General features: G+C 48.5%; 1 protein-coding gene across 1 annotated transcript; it reads left to right on the top strand.

Annotated features, from left to right (window-relative positions):
* Positions 1–7,711: 7,711 nt before the first annotated feature.
* UBE2L6 (ubiquitin conjugating enzyme E2 L6) lies at positions 7,712–17,206 on the top strand. The gene is made up of 4 exons (XM_069470026.1): positions 7,712–8,041; positions 11,178–11,273; positions 14,725–14,911; positions 16,356–17,206. The coding sequence occupies exons 1-4, from the start codon at positions 8,015–8,017 to the stop codon at positions 16,505–16,507; spliced, it is 462 nt and encodes a 153-aa protein (XP_069326127.1). The 5' UTR covers positions 7,712–8,014; the 3' UTR covers positions 16,508–17,206.
* The last annotated feature ends 169 nt before the right edge of the window (positions 17,207–17,375 follow it).

Below are 17,375 nucleotides of genomic sequence, written 5' to 3'. Positions count from 1 at the left end.
TTCCGGCTCTCCTGCTCGGCCTCTGCCCTTTCTCTTCTGCCTCTTAGACTTCATTAGGTTAAAATAAAAAAGTAGGCGACAACAAAAACCCTGGGGGGATGGGGTACCCAGGGGCCCTGCTTTCTACCTCGGGATGTGTCCTCTGATCAGGATGTGGTTACCTGGGTGACAGCAGTGTCTTCAGGCCTTTGAAGAAGCCCCCTAGTCAGAATGCTAATTTACTCTTCTTCAAAGCTCCCTCTTTTTTTTTTTTTTTTTTTTTAAACAAGGTGCGGCAGCCTGGCTTAAAGGGATTTCTTTTGTTGGCCTTTCTGATCAGTTTTACAGGCATGTTCTGATGTAAACAAAACCCAGTTTTGAAGCAGTTTCCTCCTAGGGTCCTCTGGGAAGCCAACTCCCCAGGCCCCAGGGCTTGGACAGAGCAGGCTGTGGGGTAACTCGGGAAGTTCCCGCATCCCTGTGGACAGGGGCCAAGGCCCATGGAGAGGGATCGTCCCCTTCCCGGTAGTGTGCTGGGGGTGCTGAGGTGCCTCGTCGCAGAATGTCGTCAAGGATCTGGAAAGCTTGGGAATGTCTGTCCCGGCTCCACAAGGTGTTAAATCCCCAGACCTCAGTCTCCTCTCCTCTGGACAATGAAGGGCTTTCATTTTTGCCCCATCCTCACACCCCCTGTACTATTATCTGCTTCCATATTGTTTGACGAACTCATTTCGTTTACTTGAATACACTTGTATGAAAAGGGAACTTGCCGTCTCCTCTATAAATGAGAAATCGTGGCATTCTCCGCAAATAGAATGAACCAGGGCTGACCACTCACAGGGCCCTGAGTCCATGATACCTTTAGGGGTCAATGAAAATGCTTTAAATCTTAATTTCTTTTAAAATCAGAAGAAAAAAATAAATATTATAATAATGAATATACAATAATGAATCTAGCCGAGATTATATTCTTATTTACACCAATGCAATTGTAAAATACAATTTTTTAAAAAATGTCTTTAAGTGGAGGAAGAGACACACCAAGGCAAAAGTGCTTAGGGCCCATGAAAGTCAGAATGCAGCCCTGGACTGAATATAACTCTAAAATAAACGCAGTGAAAACAGAACAGTGTTACGAAATTCTAGCTGATTCTGTCTGGTGAAATCTCCAGGTGAAATCTCTTAACGAAGCTTCCTCCTTCCCTGTTAAAAATAGGGTTAGCATGTGTTAGGTCTTAAAGACTGAAGAGTGTTAAACTGATACTTTGTCCTTGAGAAATCAAGAAGGAACAAAAGAAACTGAAAAGGAAAAGCTTTCTCAATCTGTGATTTTTTTATTTAAGACCACTTAAATTGTTTGATACCCCTTGGGTGGGTTCATTCTGTACTTGGGAGACACTGATTTGATGATGATGACGATGATAATGTTGGTCGTTATTTACTGTGGTCCAGGTTTGTTGGCTCTTTACTGTATGCCAGGCCTTGGGCTAAAAATTTTCATATTCAAATCTCATTTAATCCTCACAGTGATATTAGAAACAAGGTCTCATTATATCCATTTAACAGATAAACTAAGGCTTAAAGGGATTAAGTAACTTGCCCAAAGTCACTTAGAAAATGTCAGAGCTTTAAATCCACATCTGGCTGACTTTATATCCTGTGTTCTTCATCACTAGGTTGTACTTCCTATTTTTATTTCCCTCTTTTTAAATTAATTTTCATTAAATACACTGTATTTGTTTATAGTTTTGAATGAATAGTTATTCTATTGAAATTTCTATTCAAATTTTATAATGTGAAAATTTTAAAGTACAAAACTACTGAAAATAAGTCTCCTTCCCATCTCAACCCTAGACACTTGGCTTTCCTTTCCAAAGTGATAAATCACTGTTATCCACTTTTTTTTTTTTTTGAGACAGTCTCACTCTCTTGCCAGGGCTAGAGTGCAGTAGCGTCAGCCTAGCCCACAGCAACCTCAAACTCCTGGGCTCAAGCAATCCTCCTGCCTCAGCCTCCCGAGTAGCTGGGACTACAGGCACGGTAGAGACTGGGGTCTTGCTCTTGTTCAGGCTGGTCTTGAACTCCTGACCTCAAGGAATCCTCCTGCCTAGGCCTCCCAGAGCGCTAGGATTACAGGCAAGAGGCATCGCGCCCGGCCCATTTCTTAAGCATCCTTCCAGGTTAGTCCATAATTGTTCAAAGATAAGTTTCAGAAAAAGGTAAAATCATGACTCTCATACAGATATAATATGGACACATGTTAAAGATTTCATTCTACTCATGAATCAATGAGAGAACCAGGCAGATGTTAGAATCAAAGAGATGTTAGAATCAAAAGAGAATCTGAAAACAGACACATTTATAGATCAAGAGTATTGAAATGAATACATAAATAAAAGCAAACTGGTTTTCCCATGGGGTGAGGGGAAGGAAGTCTATTAAGTCTCTATAATAATTTAGAGACAGTGAAAGGCAAAGAACTTGAAGAAGTATGCTGTATGTAGACAAAATTTTTTTCCTCCCAAACAGATAACCACTCTACCAGGTTTTTAAATATCCTTCCAGATTAGTCTGTAACATGCAAACATAAAAGTATATACTGTAGTCCTTAAACACACAGTTCTGCTGCCATACTCTACGGTGTTTGAAAAGTCTTTTTTCCCCCATTTATTAATATATTTCTTAATTGTTTTTTAGATGGTCTCTAAGATCCCTTCCAGCTCTGTCATTGGGCCTCCTCCAACCTAGATGGAGCCATCAAAATAGAAGTTTCTATCTGGGCGTGGTGGTGGACATCTGTACTCCCAGCTACTCTGGAGGCTGAAGAGGGAGGATCAGGATCACTTGAGGTCAGGAGTTCGAGGCTGCAGTGTGCTATGGTCACATTTGTGAATAGCCAGGGCACTCTAGCCTGGGCAGCACAGTGAAACCTTGTCTCTAAAAAAAAAAAACTTTCTGCCTCATCCAAGGGTGGTAGTTGACAACAATTCTCCCACATGAAGTCCCAGGAAGGGTCTTGAGCAGGGACCAGTCACTGTCACACCTCCTAAGACAGGTACACATCTGTCTGCACAGGTCATAGCCATCATAGGGCATCAGAAACCCTGACGCTGGAGAAGAAAGGAAAAGAGAGAATCAGAGATAGGAGGTTAACAAGTGCAAAGCAGAAGTTCCTCACAGGGCCAAACAGATTAAAAAGCAGTGAAGCTGGCCAGGTCACGAGAAATAGGGGTTGGTGAGGAGTGTGGCAAACAGGGGCATGCATTCCTGGTCTGCCCCCGCTGGGCTCCAGCCAACCACTGCCAGGAGGGCATGTGGGCTTCTTATTGCCAAGAGCCTCATTCTTCAAGAGAACCCACAAATACACACCTTAATGCAAAAATCTTCGGGTTTAAAAAAGAGAGAATCTTTACTTTTTAGTTGAAATGGTATTCATTCATTCTGGAACAGGCAGTTCATTCACATTGTTCAAAAAATTAAAAGGAAATGGAGTTTATAGTGAAAAAGTCCACCCCCTACCCCTCAGCAACCTAGTCACCAAGTTCCCCTCCCTGGAGATCATCACCATCTCCAGTGTCTTGTATCCTTCCAGAGATGTTCTCAGCACAGGAGGCAAATGTTATTTTTCCTTTATTGACACAAATTATAACGTACTTTTCACAGTGTACTACATTTTGCTTTTTTTCTTAAAATTTATCTTAAAGGAGCCTTCTCTATACGTAAACAGAGTCCTCATTCTTGTTCACAGGTGTCTGGTACATTTTTGTATGGATGTACCACTATTTTTTAACCAGATCCCTTTTGATAGACATAGAGATTGATTCCAAAGTCTTGCTGTAATAAATAAGCCTGTATTTATATTATCTTACACATTGATAAATATATCTATAGGATAAAATGCCTAGAAGCAGAATTGATGGATCAAAGGAATGCATTTTTTTTTTTTTTTTTTTTTGAGACAGAGTCTTGCTTTGTTGCCCAGGCTAGAGTGAGTGCCACGGCGTCAGCCTAGCTCACAGCAACCTCAAACTCCTGGGCTTAAGCGATCCTACTGCCTCAGCCTCCCGAGTAGCTGGGACTACAGGCATGCGCCACTATGCCTGGCTTTTTTTTTTTTTTTCTATATATATTTTACCTGGCCAGATAATTTCTTTCTATTTTTAGTAGAGACGGGGTCTCGCTCTTGCTCAGGCTGGTCTTGAACTCCTGACCTGGAGTGATCCACCCACCTCGGCCTCCCAGAGTGCTAGGATTACAGGCGTGAGCCACCGCGCCCGGCCAGGAATGCATATTGATGATTTTGATAAGTTACTTACGATTTGCTCATCATAGAGATTGTACAAATTTACATTTCTACCAGCAATATACGAGAGTGCCTGTTTTCCTACGATCTCCCAAAGATGTGTACTATCAAACTTGTAAATCATTTTGTCAATCTGATAGATGAAAAGTGGTATCTTGGTGTGGTTTTCAAATGCATTGCTCCTATTATGAGCATAGTTGATGAACTTTTCACATGTTTAAGAACAATTTGTGTGTCCTTTTTGTTGAATTGTCTTTTCATACCCTTTGTTTTCAACTAGAGTTATGATAGGTTTTATTCATTTGTAAATGCTCTTTATATATTAGGGTTTATTCCAATAACCCTTTGCTTGGAATAAATTTTTCCTAGTTTGGCACTTATGTCTTTCATTTTTTAAAGCGCTGCATTGATGGGGTTAAGAACATGCTACATCAAAATATAACTTTAGGATATCAGAATATGTCACCCCAAAACATGCCTCTTTGGCATAATGATTATTTTGAGTTGATTAAGAAATAGCAGGCCGGGCGCGGTGGCTCACGCCTGTAATCCTAGCACTCTGGGAGGCCGAGGTGGGCGGATCGTTTGAGCTCAGGAGTTCGAGACCAGCCTGAGCAAGAGCGAGACCCCATCTCTACTAAAAATAGAAAGAAATTATATGGACAGCTAAAAATATATATACAAAAAAAAAAATTAGCCGGGCATGGTGGTGCATGCCTGTAGTCCCAGCTACTCGGGAGGCTGAGACAGGAGGATCCCTTGAGCTTAGGAGTTTGAGGTTGCTGTGAGCTAGGCCGACGCCACGGCACTCACTCTAGCCTGGGCAACAGAGTGAGACTCTGTCTCAAAAAAAAAAAAAAAAAAAAAAAAAAAAAAAAAAAAAAAAAAAAGAAATAGCAGATGCAGGAGAAGCTCTGAAAACAGAGTTGTCTTTTTATAAAAGAAATTTACATCTATAAAGGAAATATCTACTGTGAGTCTCTGTCTCTTTTTATGTGTACCAGGAAGAAAAGGGTGACTCTAAATCACTGGAAACTTTTATCAAGGGAAAAGACACTGACTTAAAGCTGTGTAAAAACCCTTACCCTTGTTTATGGTGCTTGTCCTGCCCGCTTCACCTTTCTTTCTTTGTTTCAGCAGACAATGATATTTAAGCCACCTCTTGGAGATTGACTCACGTCTCTGGGTATCCCCCATGTAGACATGAGGTATACATGTTAACAAACTTGTTTGTTTTTCTCCTGTTAATCTGTCTTTTGTTATAGAGGTCTGTCCCAACCAAGAACTATGAAAGATAGAGAAAAAATTATCTTTTCTCCTCTATAGCATCATATTTAAAAACATATACAGGCCTCACAAATCCTGCAAAATTCATCTTGTTTCTGAGGCACCAGTTTGCCACCTGTACTTACTAATCCTAAAAAAATGGATGGGGAAACCAAGGTAGGGAGCCTATAAATTGCATTCACCAGAGTCATGCAGCTATAAGCATGGACCTCACCGTATCTTGGTTCAGGACAAGGGGACACTTCCTGAATACTAGCTGTGCCTGATGGCAATCTAGGCATCGGCTCTCTGATAAGGGCTCTTTTCCAGGCTTGCAGTCAGCCACCTTCTCGCTATGTCCTCACATAGTCTTTCCTCAGGTGCTTGTTGGAGGCCGTGGTGGGTGTCTCTTCTCATACAGACACTAATCCTATCACATCCGGTGCAACCCCTTTGCTCCCACCAAAAGGCCCAATTCAGAAAAATTCATGGATGAAGCTGAGGTTGAGCCAATTGCAGGAAACGTGCAAAGCTGTGACTAGACCAGGCCTAGGGAGACCTGGGTTCTAATCCATGACCTGGGCAAGCCATTTCCCCTGTCTGGGCCTATGGTTTCTCATCCACACAGAGGAATGTGGAGGAGGGCAGGGTGGTTAGATGGTTAGACAACACTAGAGGATCTCAAAACTCCCTTCCAGCTCTGGGATTAAGAGAACCTGGGGCCAATTTGAACATCCCAGGACAGCCCAATTTTAGAGGCCGTCCTTTGTTAAGGAAGACAACTTACACTTGCACATCACATTTAAGGAATCCAAGTCTTCTAGGCAAAATTGCATGAAGCAGACAGGGCAGAGTGTCTCACCCTTTTTTTTTTTTTTTTTTTGAGCCAAAGTCTATGTTGCCCAGTCTGGTTTCACACTCCTAGACTCAAGTGATCCTCCCACCTTAGCCTCCCAAGTAGTTGGAACTACACGCTCACACATGTGGGCCTCCAAACCGTGGGGCGGGGGGGACCCAGGACGGGGAGGCTGGGGCTAAATCCATGACTTTGACTTCGGACATGCTTCGTTTCTGCAAGAGAAGGGAAGGAGAACCAAGAAGCATGGACAGAGGCTTTTGCTCCACATCCAGTTTCCATACACACTGCCACCTTGCTTTTGCTGCTGCTGTTCCCCCTTCTTGCAACACCGTCATCCCACGCTCTTACTCTAGCCAACTCATGCTTCATAATACACTTGGATTCTTCTCTCTTCCGGGAAACCTCTGCCGCTCTCTGAAGCTGGATCAAGTGACCCTCCTCCATGCTCCCATGGTATCAGGTGATTCTCTGATCATTATCATTAAAAATGCAGGGGCTGGCCAGGCACGGTGGCTCACGCCTGTAATCCCAGCACAGGCGGGAGGATCACTTGAGGATAGGCGTTCGAGACCAGCCTGGGCAACGTAGCTTTGGGTTGGGGTCTCTGCCTTTGCACGGAGGGGTGGAGACTCCCAGCCGTGTATGGGGGCACATACTAGGCCCACAGTTTGTAATGGGCAGGGGGTAAAATAAGGGAGGCTGAGCAGCCTCTCTTTGAAGGAGGCTCTTGAAGTCCATCCTGGGGCTTCCCCTAGCTAACTGCTCCCCAAATCGGCATATAGTGGGCACTTACTAAATATCAATATTAAGCCTAGTAAAGGACTAGATGATGGTCGCCCGAACCCCCAAAGCGAAAGAGAATGGGCCTAAAGCACCCTCTTGCGGTGCTCTGCACCAAGCAGCCTGGAAGAACGTCGTTGCTGTTCCGCCACCGAAAGCTGGACAGCACAAAGGACCCCACACTGCCCAAGGCAGCAGTCCTTGAAGGGCATGTGGTCTACGCCGTCCCCCACCCATTTTTAGAGGTGGGGCCCTGGGCTCACGGAGGGAACCGCCTTGCCCGAGGGCTCCGGGAATGCGCTAGGGGAAGGGTTAGTGCTGCGGTGTGATGGAGGGGCCCTGCGTTTGCACACCAAGCATCCCTTACTCAGGGCGAGTGTGTATTTAGGGTGGGGGGGAGGGGGCTGACAGAGACCGTGGCTCTCCGGAGCGGCCGCCCACCGCGGAGCGGGGACTGGAACCCGGATGGGCGGACCCCGGCACCGCCCCCTGCGCGCTCGCAGCCTGGTGCACGGCGCCCCCCAGCGGGCCGCAGGGACCAGGCGACGCCGCGCGCTCCAGGGCCCGCCAGGGTCTCCCGACAAAGAGCGCGAGTTCCCAGGACTGAGTCCCCAGCGCCGGGGATCTGGCCGGGGCCCAGCGAGTCCTCTCCTCGGCGGCCTTCTAGTCTCAGACGAGCGGTGGGAAGGTCTACCCAGCGATCGCGCGGGTGGCGCGGGGCGTGGGCTGGGCTTCTGCACGTAGGGTCCCCGGGGCGGGGCTCACCGTGTCCGCGTGTCGTGCACTGTCCAGCTGGAGTCCGTCTGTGCCACATACGCGGTCCCGAGATGACGGCAAGCAAGCGGGTGGCGAAGGTAACCGCGTGTGGGATGCGCCCTTTCTCGTGCCGCCTTCCCTGTCCCCTCCTCCCTCCATTTCCTCCGCGGTTCTCCGAGCGCATTTATTTATTTTTCCGGGCACCGGGGCTGGCTGAATCTCTATCATCCCCGCCCCCTACCCAGAGGAGGACTGGGTCTGCGAGAGGGGCAAGAGCTGCAGTTTCGGGGCCGGAGATGTCGCCACCTCCGTGAGCTGTGCTGGGGGTGAAGATGAGCCGGCTCCCCCAAACTGGTTTCAGTTTCATTTCTCCTGCAGGAAACTTATGATAACAACTGAACATGTGTCAAGTGCAGGAAGGGTTCCTTGGCATTTTGGTGCCAGGCGTTCTGCTGCTGGTGGTGGGTAGGTGGGTTATGGAAAGAGATGACCAGGGCAAGGTCCTAGCTTGGAATAACCCATAGCTTATCCCATAATTTGATGCCTTCATTACTAGAGTCCTGAGAAGCAGGGGATGCTGATTAGAATTTGGGGGCAAAATTGCCTGGGTGTTCTCTGAAGGAAAAGATGCTGAGGTTGACCTGGAAGACCTCCTGGAGTAGGTGGCTTGTATTCATTGGTTCAATAAATGTTGAATGTCTGCATGGGCTGGCCCTGTTCTAGGAAGTAGGGGAGACAGAGATGACCAAAAATCCTGCGTTCTTGGAGCCTTCATTCCTATTAGGGGCACAATTTGAAATAAGGTCTGGAAGGATGGGGAGGGGCAATTTCCCCCAGGAGGTGGGAAAACCCGGGGTGTAGCAGGAGATGGAGATAGATGGGTAGGAAGAGAAATCCTGGGAGGTGGTACTGGCACCCCCCAGGCTTTGTGTCTCTCTGAAGTGCACCTCCGAACTTCAGAGAAAGGGTTCCCCTTCAATCTGCAGAGAGGAAGGGCAGGCTCGCAGGGTGAAGGGGGTGCCTGCTACTCTCAGCCTCTGAGAAGAAAATGGCCTCATACTGGGCCACCCAGAGTGGGCTTGGCCCAGAACTGAAATCTGCGGGTTGGCAGAAACATGGGGCAGAGGGTCTTTCCAGCCAAGTGGGAAAGAGGGGGACCCAGTATTTATCGTACTGGCTCCATTAAATGCCAGGCAGTTTTCATCAGTTATTTTTCATCTAATTCTCAAAGCAACTCTATGAGATATGTGATGTACCCCTATTTTACAGATGAGGAAACTGAGGCTCAGAGAAGACAACTTGGTTGTCTGGGGTCATTCAGTAGGGAGAGATGGGGCTGAAATTTGAGCCCCACGGGGCTCCTGGGGCTCTAGCCTGCAGGCTCTTTTAATGGCCTCTCTCCTTTCATTTTCTGTTCATCGAAGTCAGGTGATTTCCTAACAGGCCTTAGGAAAGAGCTGTGCGTCCTGGCTTGGGTTTCAACTTCCTCAGGCTTTGGGAAAGTTTTGGCAGAACCCAACTATAACAGATAAAATCCAAGTGTTCCTAGTTATAGTAAAGTCAGGAAAATGTCTATTCCAGATCTTCTTTGTTCTACCTTGGGCTTCATTCTTGTCAAAGAGTCACAAATAATCCTGAAATCAGGACTTCCAATAGCAGATGCTTCCAGTTTGGGGTAAAGATAAACGAGGGGCCATAGACTCTGGGCAGAAGGCACCAGAAGGAATTTGTTGGCTAACAGAAATGAAATATAAGCTGAGAGATAGGAGGAGGCAATGAGGTGTCCTTATATGTTGGGTGGGGGCAGAGGAAGTTCAGATGGTCCACAGTGTTGAAGGGCCCCTCCCCGACTGTGAACTGGGTTTGGGGAGCTTTCTCTCTGCCTCTCTTTACACAAGGGTTTCTCAACCTTGTCACTATTCACATTTTGGGCCAGATAATTTTTTGCAGGATGTTTATCAGTGTCTCTGGCCTCTACTCACTAGATGCCAAGCACTTCCCCCATTTAATGAAAAGTGTTTCTGGACATTGCCAAATGTTTCCTGGTGGGTAAAGGTGCCCCCAGTTGAGAACCACTGGCTTACACCCATTGACTGTTCCAGAGGAATGTGATCTGCCCTTGAATGTCTTTTCATCTACCTTCCACAAAGAAGTCCTTCAAGATGGACCCCAAAAGGGGAGCAGGCTTCCTTGGTCACATACATTTGAGGAGTGCTGCCTGCTGTGGGCCCATATCTTGAAGAGGCACCATACACAATAGCATATTAGAGGCTCTGGGAAGTCCTACAGTGAAGAAACCCTTTAGCCTAGTTTTCCCAAACATACTTGACCATGGAACTCTTTTCCTATAACTATTAACTTTGCACAGGACGCACTGTACACATTTGCCCTAACTAGGCCCCCTGCCTTGGTGTCTCTCCCTTTCTCTGCATGGTAGACTCCTATTCATTCTGCATGGCCCCACTCACAGTGTACACCTTCTGTGAAGCCTTCCTGCTCCCTTCTGGTCTCTTTCCCTACTGTGTATCTACACATGTTATTTATATAATCACATTCACATTTCCTCTGTTACTCCAATGAAGTTCCTGAGGCCTGGGCCCTGTCCTAGCCAAGTGTCAGTAGAGGATGCTCAGTAAATGGCTGTTGGGAGAATTCAGTGATGTCCAGGTGAATGGGCCACATTTCTAGGAAGGGGAGTCACTCTTGTCCCCTTGTTTCTTTGCTTGGTGTGTAGAGTTCTTCTCCAGTATGGCCTGCCTGAGTAATTTCCCTTCCCCAGCCCTGGTCTGGTAGAGTTTGAAGGGGTGGGGTGATGTCTTTGCTGTGGACTCTCAGTGGATGCATATGGAAGGAAGAGAGGAAGGAAGAAAGGGAGGTAATTAGGACCTAGTGACTTTCTAGGAAGAAGGCAAGAGAACAGAGGTTAAGTATTTTGCTTTCAGGAGAAAAAAAGTTCCTAAGAGAGTTTACTCCCAACTTTTAACATCTGAAAGAATATCTCTTCCCTACATCTAGCACCTACAGAGTTGTGGTGTGACCAAAATCAGGTAATTTACTTAAAGCACCTAGTGCTGTGCCAGATTTATACTAAGTGCTCAGTGAACGGGGGCCTTGACTTCGCCAGCTGCTGGCCCTGGGCTGTCCTGTTTTAGACCTGAGACAGCTTGCGGCTAGTGCAAGGGGGCTGATGTAGGGAGGACCTAGGCCAACTGCCACTTGCTGTGCCCTCTGCAGGAGCTGGAAGATCTTCAGAAGAAGCCTCCCCGATACCTGCGGAACCTGTTCAGCGATGATGCCAATGTCCTGGTGTGGCATGCTCTCCTCCTGCCCGTGAGTGTCCTCCACGGGGATCATGGCTTTGGATTGGGGATGACTTAGGCCAGGGGCATGGGTAGGGAGGGTTAGGACGAGGCAAGAATTTTTCCTGCCTTAGGGTCCTTTTATTGAAGGTTATCATTGGTGAAAGGGGTCTCTCTCTGGATTGATTGCTTCGGAGGTCCTGGCAGACTGATGAAGATGCTAAAAGACTTTTGGACTTAGTAGTAGACCCCTTCCTCAAACCAGTAGCCACTAAGCCCACCATAGAGGCTTCAGCAGACAATGGTTGGCAAGACCAAGATGGTGAGGTGTGCAGCCGGAACTGGGCCAGCCGTACGGGGGTCCTGAAGAAGCACGCTAGCTGGGAAGAATCCCAGGGCTGGAGGACCAAAGCTTGGTGCGGAATAACCAGCTAAGGGCGCCCGAAGGTGCCTGGTGAAGCCATAAAAGAGGGGATGGTTTGGCCAGCAGGGGAAGGAAAACCGAAAACTGTCCCTGGGGTTAGCAGACAAATTGTCCCTCAAAGACTCAGTCGCAAGTCACGGAGGTGGCCCCACTTGTTACATCTGGGTCATGGAAAGTTTCAGCAGGATGAGCCTTTTGGAGCTCATGGTAAGAGTTCCCATTCCTTAAGAGTCCCCCGTGGACCGAGCACCGTTTTGAGCACATGACACATGAGGTCATACTGAATCCTTTTAACCAGCCGATGAGGAAGGTCATCTTCCCTTTATGGTTGGAGGGAAGGAAACCGAGGTGGTTAAGTAACTTGTCTGTGGTAACCCAGAATAAGGTGGCCGGGCTAGAATTCAGCTGACTCCAGAGTCTCCTCTCAACCACGCCATGAAAAATGAATGGTTTTCAAACTTGTTTTTAATAGCAAAATACTTTATTTAACCCAGAACTTAGAAGGCAGTAGGCATTTCTCAGCTGACCTAAAGTACATTATGAAATCCTCTGTCCAGTCCGTCCGATGTCTTCATTTTGGAGATGAGGAAACAGAGCCCTGCAGAAGCACAAAGTCACACAGCAGCTAGAGGCAGAGCAGGGCAGGTGCCCAGAGCTCTCAGCTCCACGATTCTGCTGTCCCCCTTCCTCTGTTAAGAAGCCCCTGCAGACAGGACACACAGATACCTTCTGTCTTGGTCCACTTAGTGTTGCTATAAAGGATTACCTGAGGCTGGGTAATTTCAAAAGCAGAGAGGTTTATTCGGCTCATGGTTCTGCAGGCTGTGTAAGCAGCATGGTGCCAGCATCTGCCTCTGGCGAGGACTCAGGTGCTTCCACTCATTGAAGGGGAACAGGCATCACATGGCAGGAGAGGAGGGAAGAGAGAGAGGGCAGGCACCAGGCTCTTTTTAACAACCAGTTCTCATGGGAACTGATAGAGTGAGAATTCATTACTGTGAGGACCAAGTGACCCAAACACCTCCCATCAGGCCCCACCTCCAACACTGAGGGTCAAATTTCAACGTGAGGTTTGGGGGGACAAACATCCAAACTGTAACACCCTCCCATCCCACTCTGAGGCCTCAGCCCTTGGCCTTGTCTTACCTCACAGGTCCAGCCCTTTCTTATCATTGAGACCATAATAGCTGAGACAGTATCTGCCCAGTAGTTCATCCACGTCTTCGCTCAACATGCCCAGGATCACTGTGGTCTCCGGTTTGCCTTCTGCGAAGGAGGACGAACGTTGAAAACCCCGACCCTGTGCTTAACGACACATGCCATTCTCACTCTCCTTGCCCTGTCTTATTAGTAACAAAGGTTCTGAAAGGATTTGGTGCTTTGCAACCATCCTGAAGGCCCCTGTGCTGCACTGGGGTCATCCAGGTTGGGGTTCCTCCTTCTAGGGGTGCGGACTAGTGGTCACATGTGGAGACATGGAGATGTAGAGTCCACAGTGCTGGGCTCCCCCCGCAGTGAGGCCGCTGTGGCCCTGAGCAAGTTACTTACACACACTGAGCTTGAGTTTTCTCATCTGTAAATAGAGCTGCTAATAGTCATGAGTTTCGCACTTACCATAATAGCTCACACATGGAGTGCTTGCCATGTGCCAGGCCCTGTTCTAGGCCCTTGGCATAAAATAAGTCATTTCATCCTCACATAAGCTCTATGAGGAAATTTGTTATTATCCCCACATGGAAGCACAGAGAGGTTAAGTTACCTGCTCAGTATCACACAGTTATGGAGTGGCAGAGCCAAGATTCACACCATGGCAGGGTAGCTCCAGGGTCTGTGTAACCCCCACCCTCTGCTGCGAGGGCTAATGCATGTCAAGCCCTTAGCACAGAGTGGCGCAGATAGGAGCTCAGCGAAGTCTTCAGTTGGCTCGAAGTCTGAGGTGTCTTCTAATGGCTCCTGGCAGCTCTCAAGCCCTCAGTCATTGCAGCCCCTGAGTCTGGCTTTTTTTTTTAGCCATGGTAAAACACACATAACAGAATTTACCATCCCAACCATTTTTGAGTGTACAGTGCAGTGGCATTAAGTACGTTTACATTGTTGTACAACCGGCACCACCATCCACCTCCAGAACTTTTCATGTCCCTATATTGAAACTCTACCCATTCAACAGTACCTCCCCATTCCTCCCTCCCCCCAGCGCCTGGTAACTACTTTTCTATTTTATATTATGAATTCGACCATTCTGGGTACCTCACGTAAGTGGCATCATACAGTATGTCTTTTGTTTTGGTCTGGCTCACTGCATTAACGTAACGTCTTCAAGGTTCATCCATGTTGTAGCATGTGTCAGAATTCATTCCTTTTTAAGGCTAAATAATATTTCATTACATGTAGACGCTACACTTTGTTTATCTATTAATCTGCTGATGGACACTTGGTTTGCTTTCACCTTTTGGCTGTTGTGAATAGTGCTACTGTGATCGCTGGCGTGCAGGTACCTGTTTGTGTCGCTGCTTTCGGTCTTTCGGGTGTCTCCCAGAGTGGGATTGCTGGGTCGTATGATAATTCTGTGTTTAATTTTCTGAGAAACTGCTATATAGTTTCCCACAGTGTCCTCACCATTTGACTTTCCCAAGCCCCTGCATTTTTAGGATTTCCTCATTTTCTCCATTTCTTCATCCTAATGGTGATGTTCTCCTGAGCTTGCTAACAGCTCTCAAAGAGAGGATGTTCTGTCCTTTTCCTCTTCCAGAATTCTCTGAAAGTCTTTAAAGCTGGGATGGTCCTTAGAGCTCATCTAGTCCATCTTAACCCATTTTTCAAATGAGGAAACTGAGGCCCAGAGATGGGAGATGGCTGGCCCGTGGCCACACAGCAGAAGCAGAAGTGGGCTTCTCTGCCTCCTTTTTCGATTCCACTCTTCTGCTAATCCGTGGCGCAGGTGCCATGAGTATCCCTGCTCCTGAGTCTTCCTGACAGTGGACCAGAGGCTGCCTGGGACCCTGGGATGGGGCAGGGGGAGGAAAACCAGACGAGAGCTTGACCCCCTCTCTCTGCACAGGACCAACCTCCCTACCACCTTAAGGCCTTCAAGCTGCGCATCAGCTTCCCAGAGGAGTATCCGTTCAAGCCCCCCAAGGTAAATTTCACAACCAAGATCTACCACCCCAACGTGGACGAGAACGGCCAAGTTTGCCTGCCCATCATCAGCAACGAGAACTGGAAGCCTTGCACCAAGACCTGCCAAGGTGCGGCTGGGCCTTGCCTGGGGGCAGGGGCTGATCCTGGGCGGGGGTTACTGGATGGAGGTTATGGGGCTTATGTTGAGTTGGAAAAGCCCAAAAGAGAGGGGATAAAAATTGCGAGTCTCAGGTAAACTTACCATCAGATAGAAGGATGCTTCCTGTGATTCTAGATGGGCTGACTTGCTCCTGCCTCTTTCCTGCACCGGGGCAGGTGTGACAGAAGAACTTTGCCATGGTTTGTGGGAAACAGAGGCAGTTTGGCTGCCAGCAGGAAGAGCTTGGCCCGCTGTTCCATCTGTGGACTTTGGGCAAGTCTCTGTTCCTTCCTGGGACTCAGTGCCCTAAATGGCCATGGAGGGGGTTGGCCTAATAATAACACCCATCACGCAATTGAGCACTTGGCACTGTGCCAAGAGCATCACATGCCAACTTCATTTTTATCCCCTCAGCAACCCCACGAGGAAATGCTATCATGAGCCCCATTTAATAGGCGGGGACACAGAGGTGTATGACAGGTGAGGTGGTCGCCTGAGGTCACACGGCTGGCAGAGCTTGGCTGACGCTGGAGCAGAGCCACCCAGCAGAACTTCCCACAGCGGTGGGAATGCTCCGCAGCTGAAATGCAGTCGCCAGCCGCGTGTGGCCAGTGCAACTGAGGCACCGAATTCTTTATTGAATTTAATTTTAATTAATTTAGCTTTAGATGACCACATGTGGCTAGTGGCTACCATACTGGACACGGCAGCTCTAGAGCCTGTGGCTTCATCAGCATGCTGCCCTGCGTGTGGACCGAGTCAGGAGCTCGAAGCCCCCGAGACAAGGATCCCTGGGGTGGCACAGGGAGGGGGCAGAGGAGTGGTCCTTGGATGAGCTGCGGGGCTCTGTGAAGCACTCCCACACTGAGCTGAGCGTGTGCACGTGCCTAGGGGCATGGGCTGCTGCCTTCGCTGGGTTTTCAGAGGCATCTGTGAAAGATGAAGGGCCATGAGGTGTGGTTTTCGGTCTTCAGCCTTAGAACCCTTATGTCCAAATAAAAGTTCATTTGGATGACTCTAAAATGGCTCTGGAGGACAACTCATGGGAAAAAAGTTTATTTGGAATCTCGGTATAGCAGAGAAAAACAAAGTGGTTCTTGTTGAAATGGGGGTAAGACTCAGAAACCCCACGTATCTCAGTTACTTCCACGGTAAGAAGCTTCTCTGAAGCCGTGGAACTAGTTGTTTGAGAACCACTGATAGAACCAGTCAAGGCCTTGGGTATCGTCAGCCAAGAATGAGAGGGACATTTGACCTGGTTGTAGCGTCAGCCTAAGAGATGGAGCCTTTTCGGGGCCCCCCGCCCAAGGAGCGAACGCGGAGTGTGGGGGGATCTGGGAATGGGCAGTCATCTCCTCCTTCTGGGGCTTTCTCCCTCCGCCCTGACGTCCTGTTCTGGCCTCTCTCCGCAGTCTTGGAGGCCCTCAACATGCTGGTGAATAAACCGAACCTGGGGGAGCCCCTGCGGGTGGAACTCGCCGACCTGCTGACACAGAACCCAGAGCTGTTCAGAAGGAACGCTGAAGACTTCACCCTCCAGTTTGGAGTGGACCGGCCCAAATAACTCCCGTCCTGACCCCTCGCTGGATCCTCTGCATGGTGGATGGACACACCTCGTGGACTGGGGCGAGAGCCCTTTATGGTCCATTCCCTGTGCATTTTTCCTCCTTAGGTTGTTAATTTTGTGTTTGTGTGTGGCGGAGGGAGGGGGCTGTGGGTATGTGTGTTGTAGGTGGACTCCCTCCCAGGCTCACCTGGCCACAGGTGCACCCTCCCACTCCTTTTGCCTTCCCCAGAGCCAGGGGAGTTAGGTTTGCAGAGGTACAGGCCGTTCCCTAGCTCCCCATCTTAGGGGGGCAGGCCCCCTCCAGGCCAGCTTGCAGGGGATGCAGCCCGGCAGCCATGCAGAATCCCCCCAGGGCCAGGCACGGAGGGGCCGGGGGCAGTGGGGGATGTTGAGGGGGAGGCACCTGGAGGGTCCCATATTGATGACTGAGTGATTGAAATCTGCCAAACTACTGATAGGCGTGTTCGGATTTAGGTGCTAAACCTTTTATTTTCCACTGATGAATTGTAGTGTGAAGAATCTTACTTCCATCCCAGAACTCTGACCACCTGTTTCGAAACCACTCTCTGTCTCTCCCGTTGGGTTGCCAGTCCCTAGGGTCCGTGCCTCAGGCTGTGAGGTGTGTGCATTCATTCTGGGGTGAGGGCACACGAGCCATGTGCTTGCCTGCCATTAAAGTCACTGATGGATTCTGGAGTTCAGCGGAGTCCTCCATGAGGGGCTGGGCTGGGGATTGAGCGGCTATCTAACAATAAAAGGTGTGACCCTGCTTCCCCCGGACGATGCCCAGACACTGTAGGGAGTGCTGGCCATGAGAGAACGGCCATCCCTGGCCAGGGGAGCCTTCAGAAGGTCCACAGGGGGA

This window comes from Eulemur rufifrons, chromosome 6, assembly GCF_041146395.1.
Source record: "Eulemur rufifrons isolate Redbay chromosome 6, OSU_ERuf_1, whole genome shotgun sequence".
Taxonomy (NCBI): Eukaryota; Metazoa; Chordata; class Mammalia; order Primates; family Lemuridae; genus Eulemur; species Eulemur rufifrons.
The sequence above is the reverse complement of the archived record's forward strand: the minus strand, read 5'-3'. Positions and strand labels throughout refer to the sequence as shown.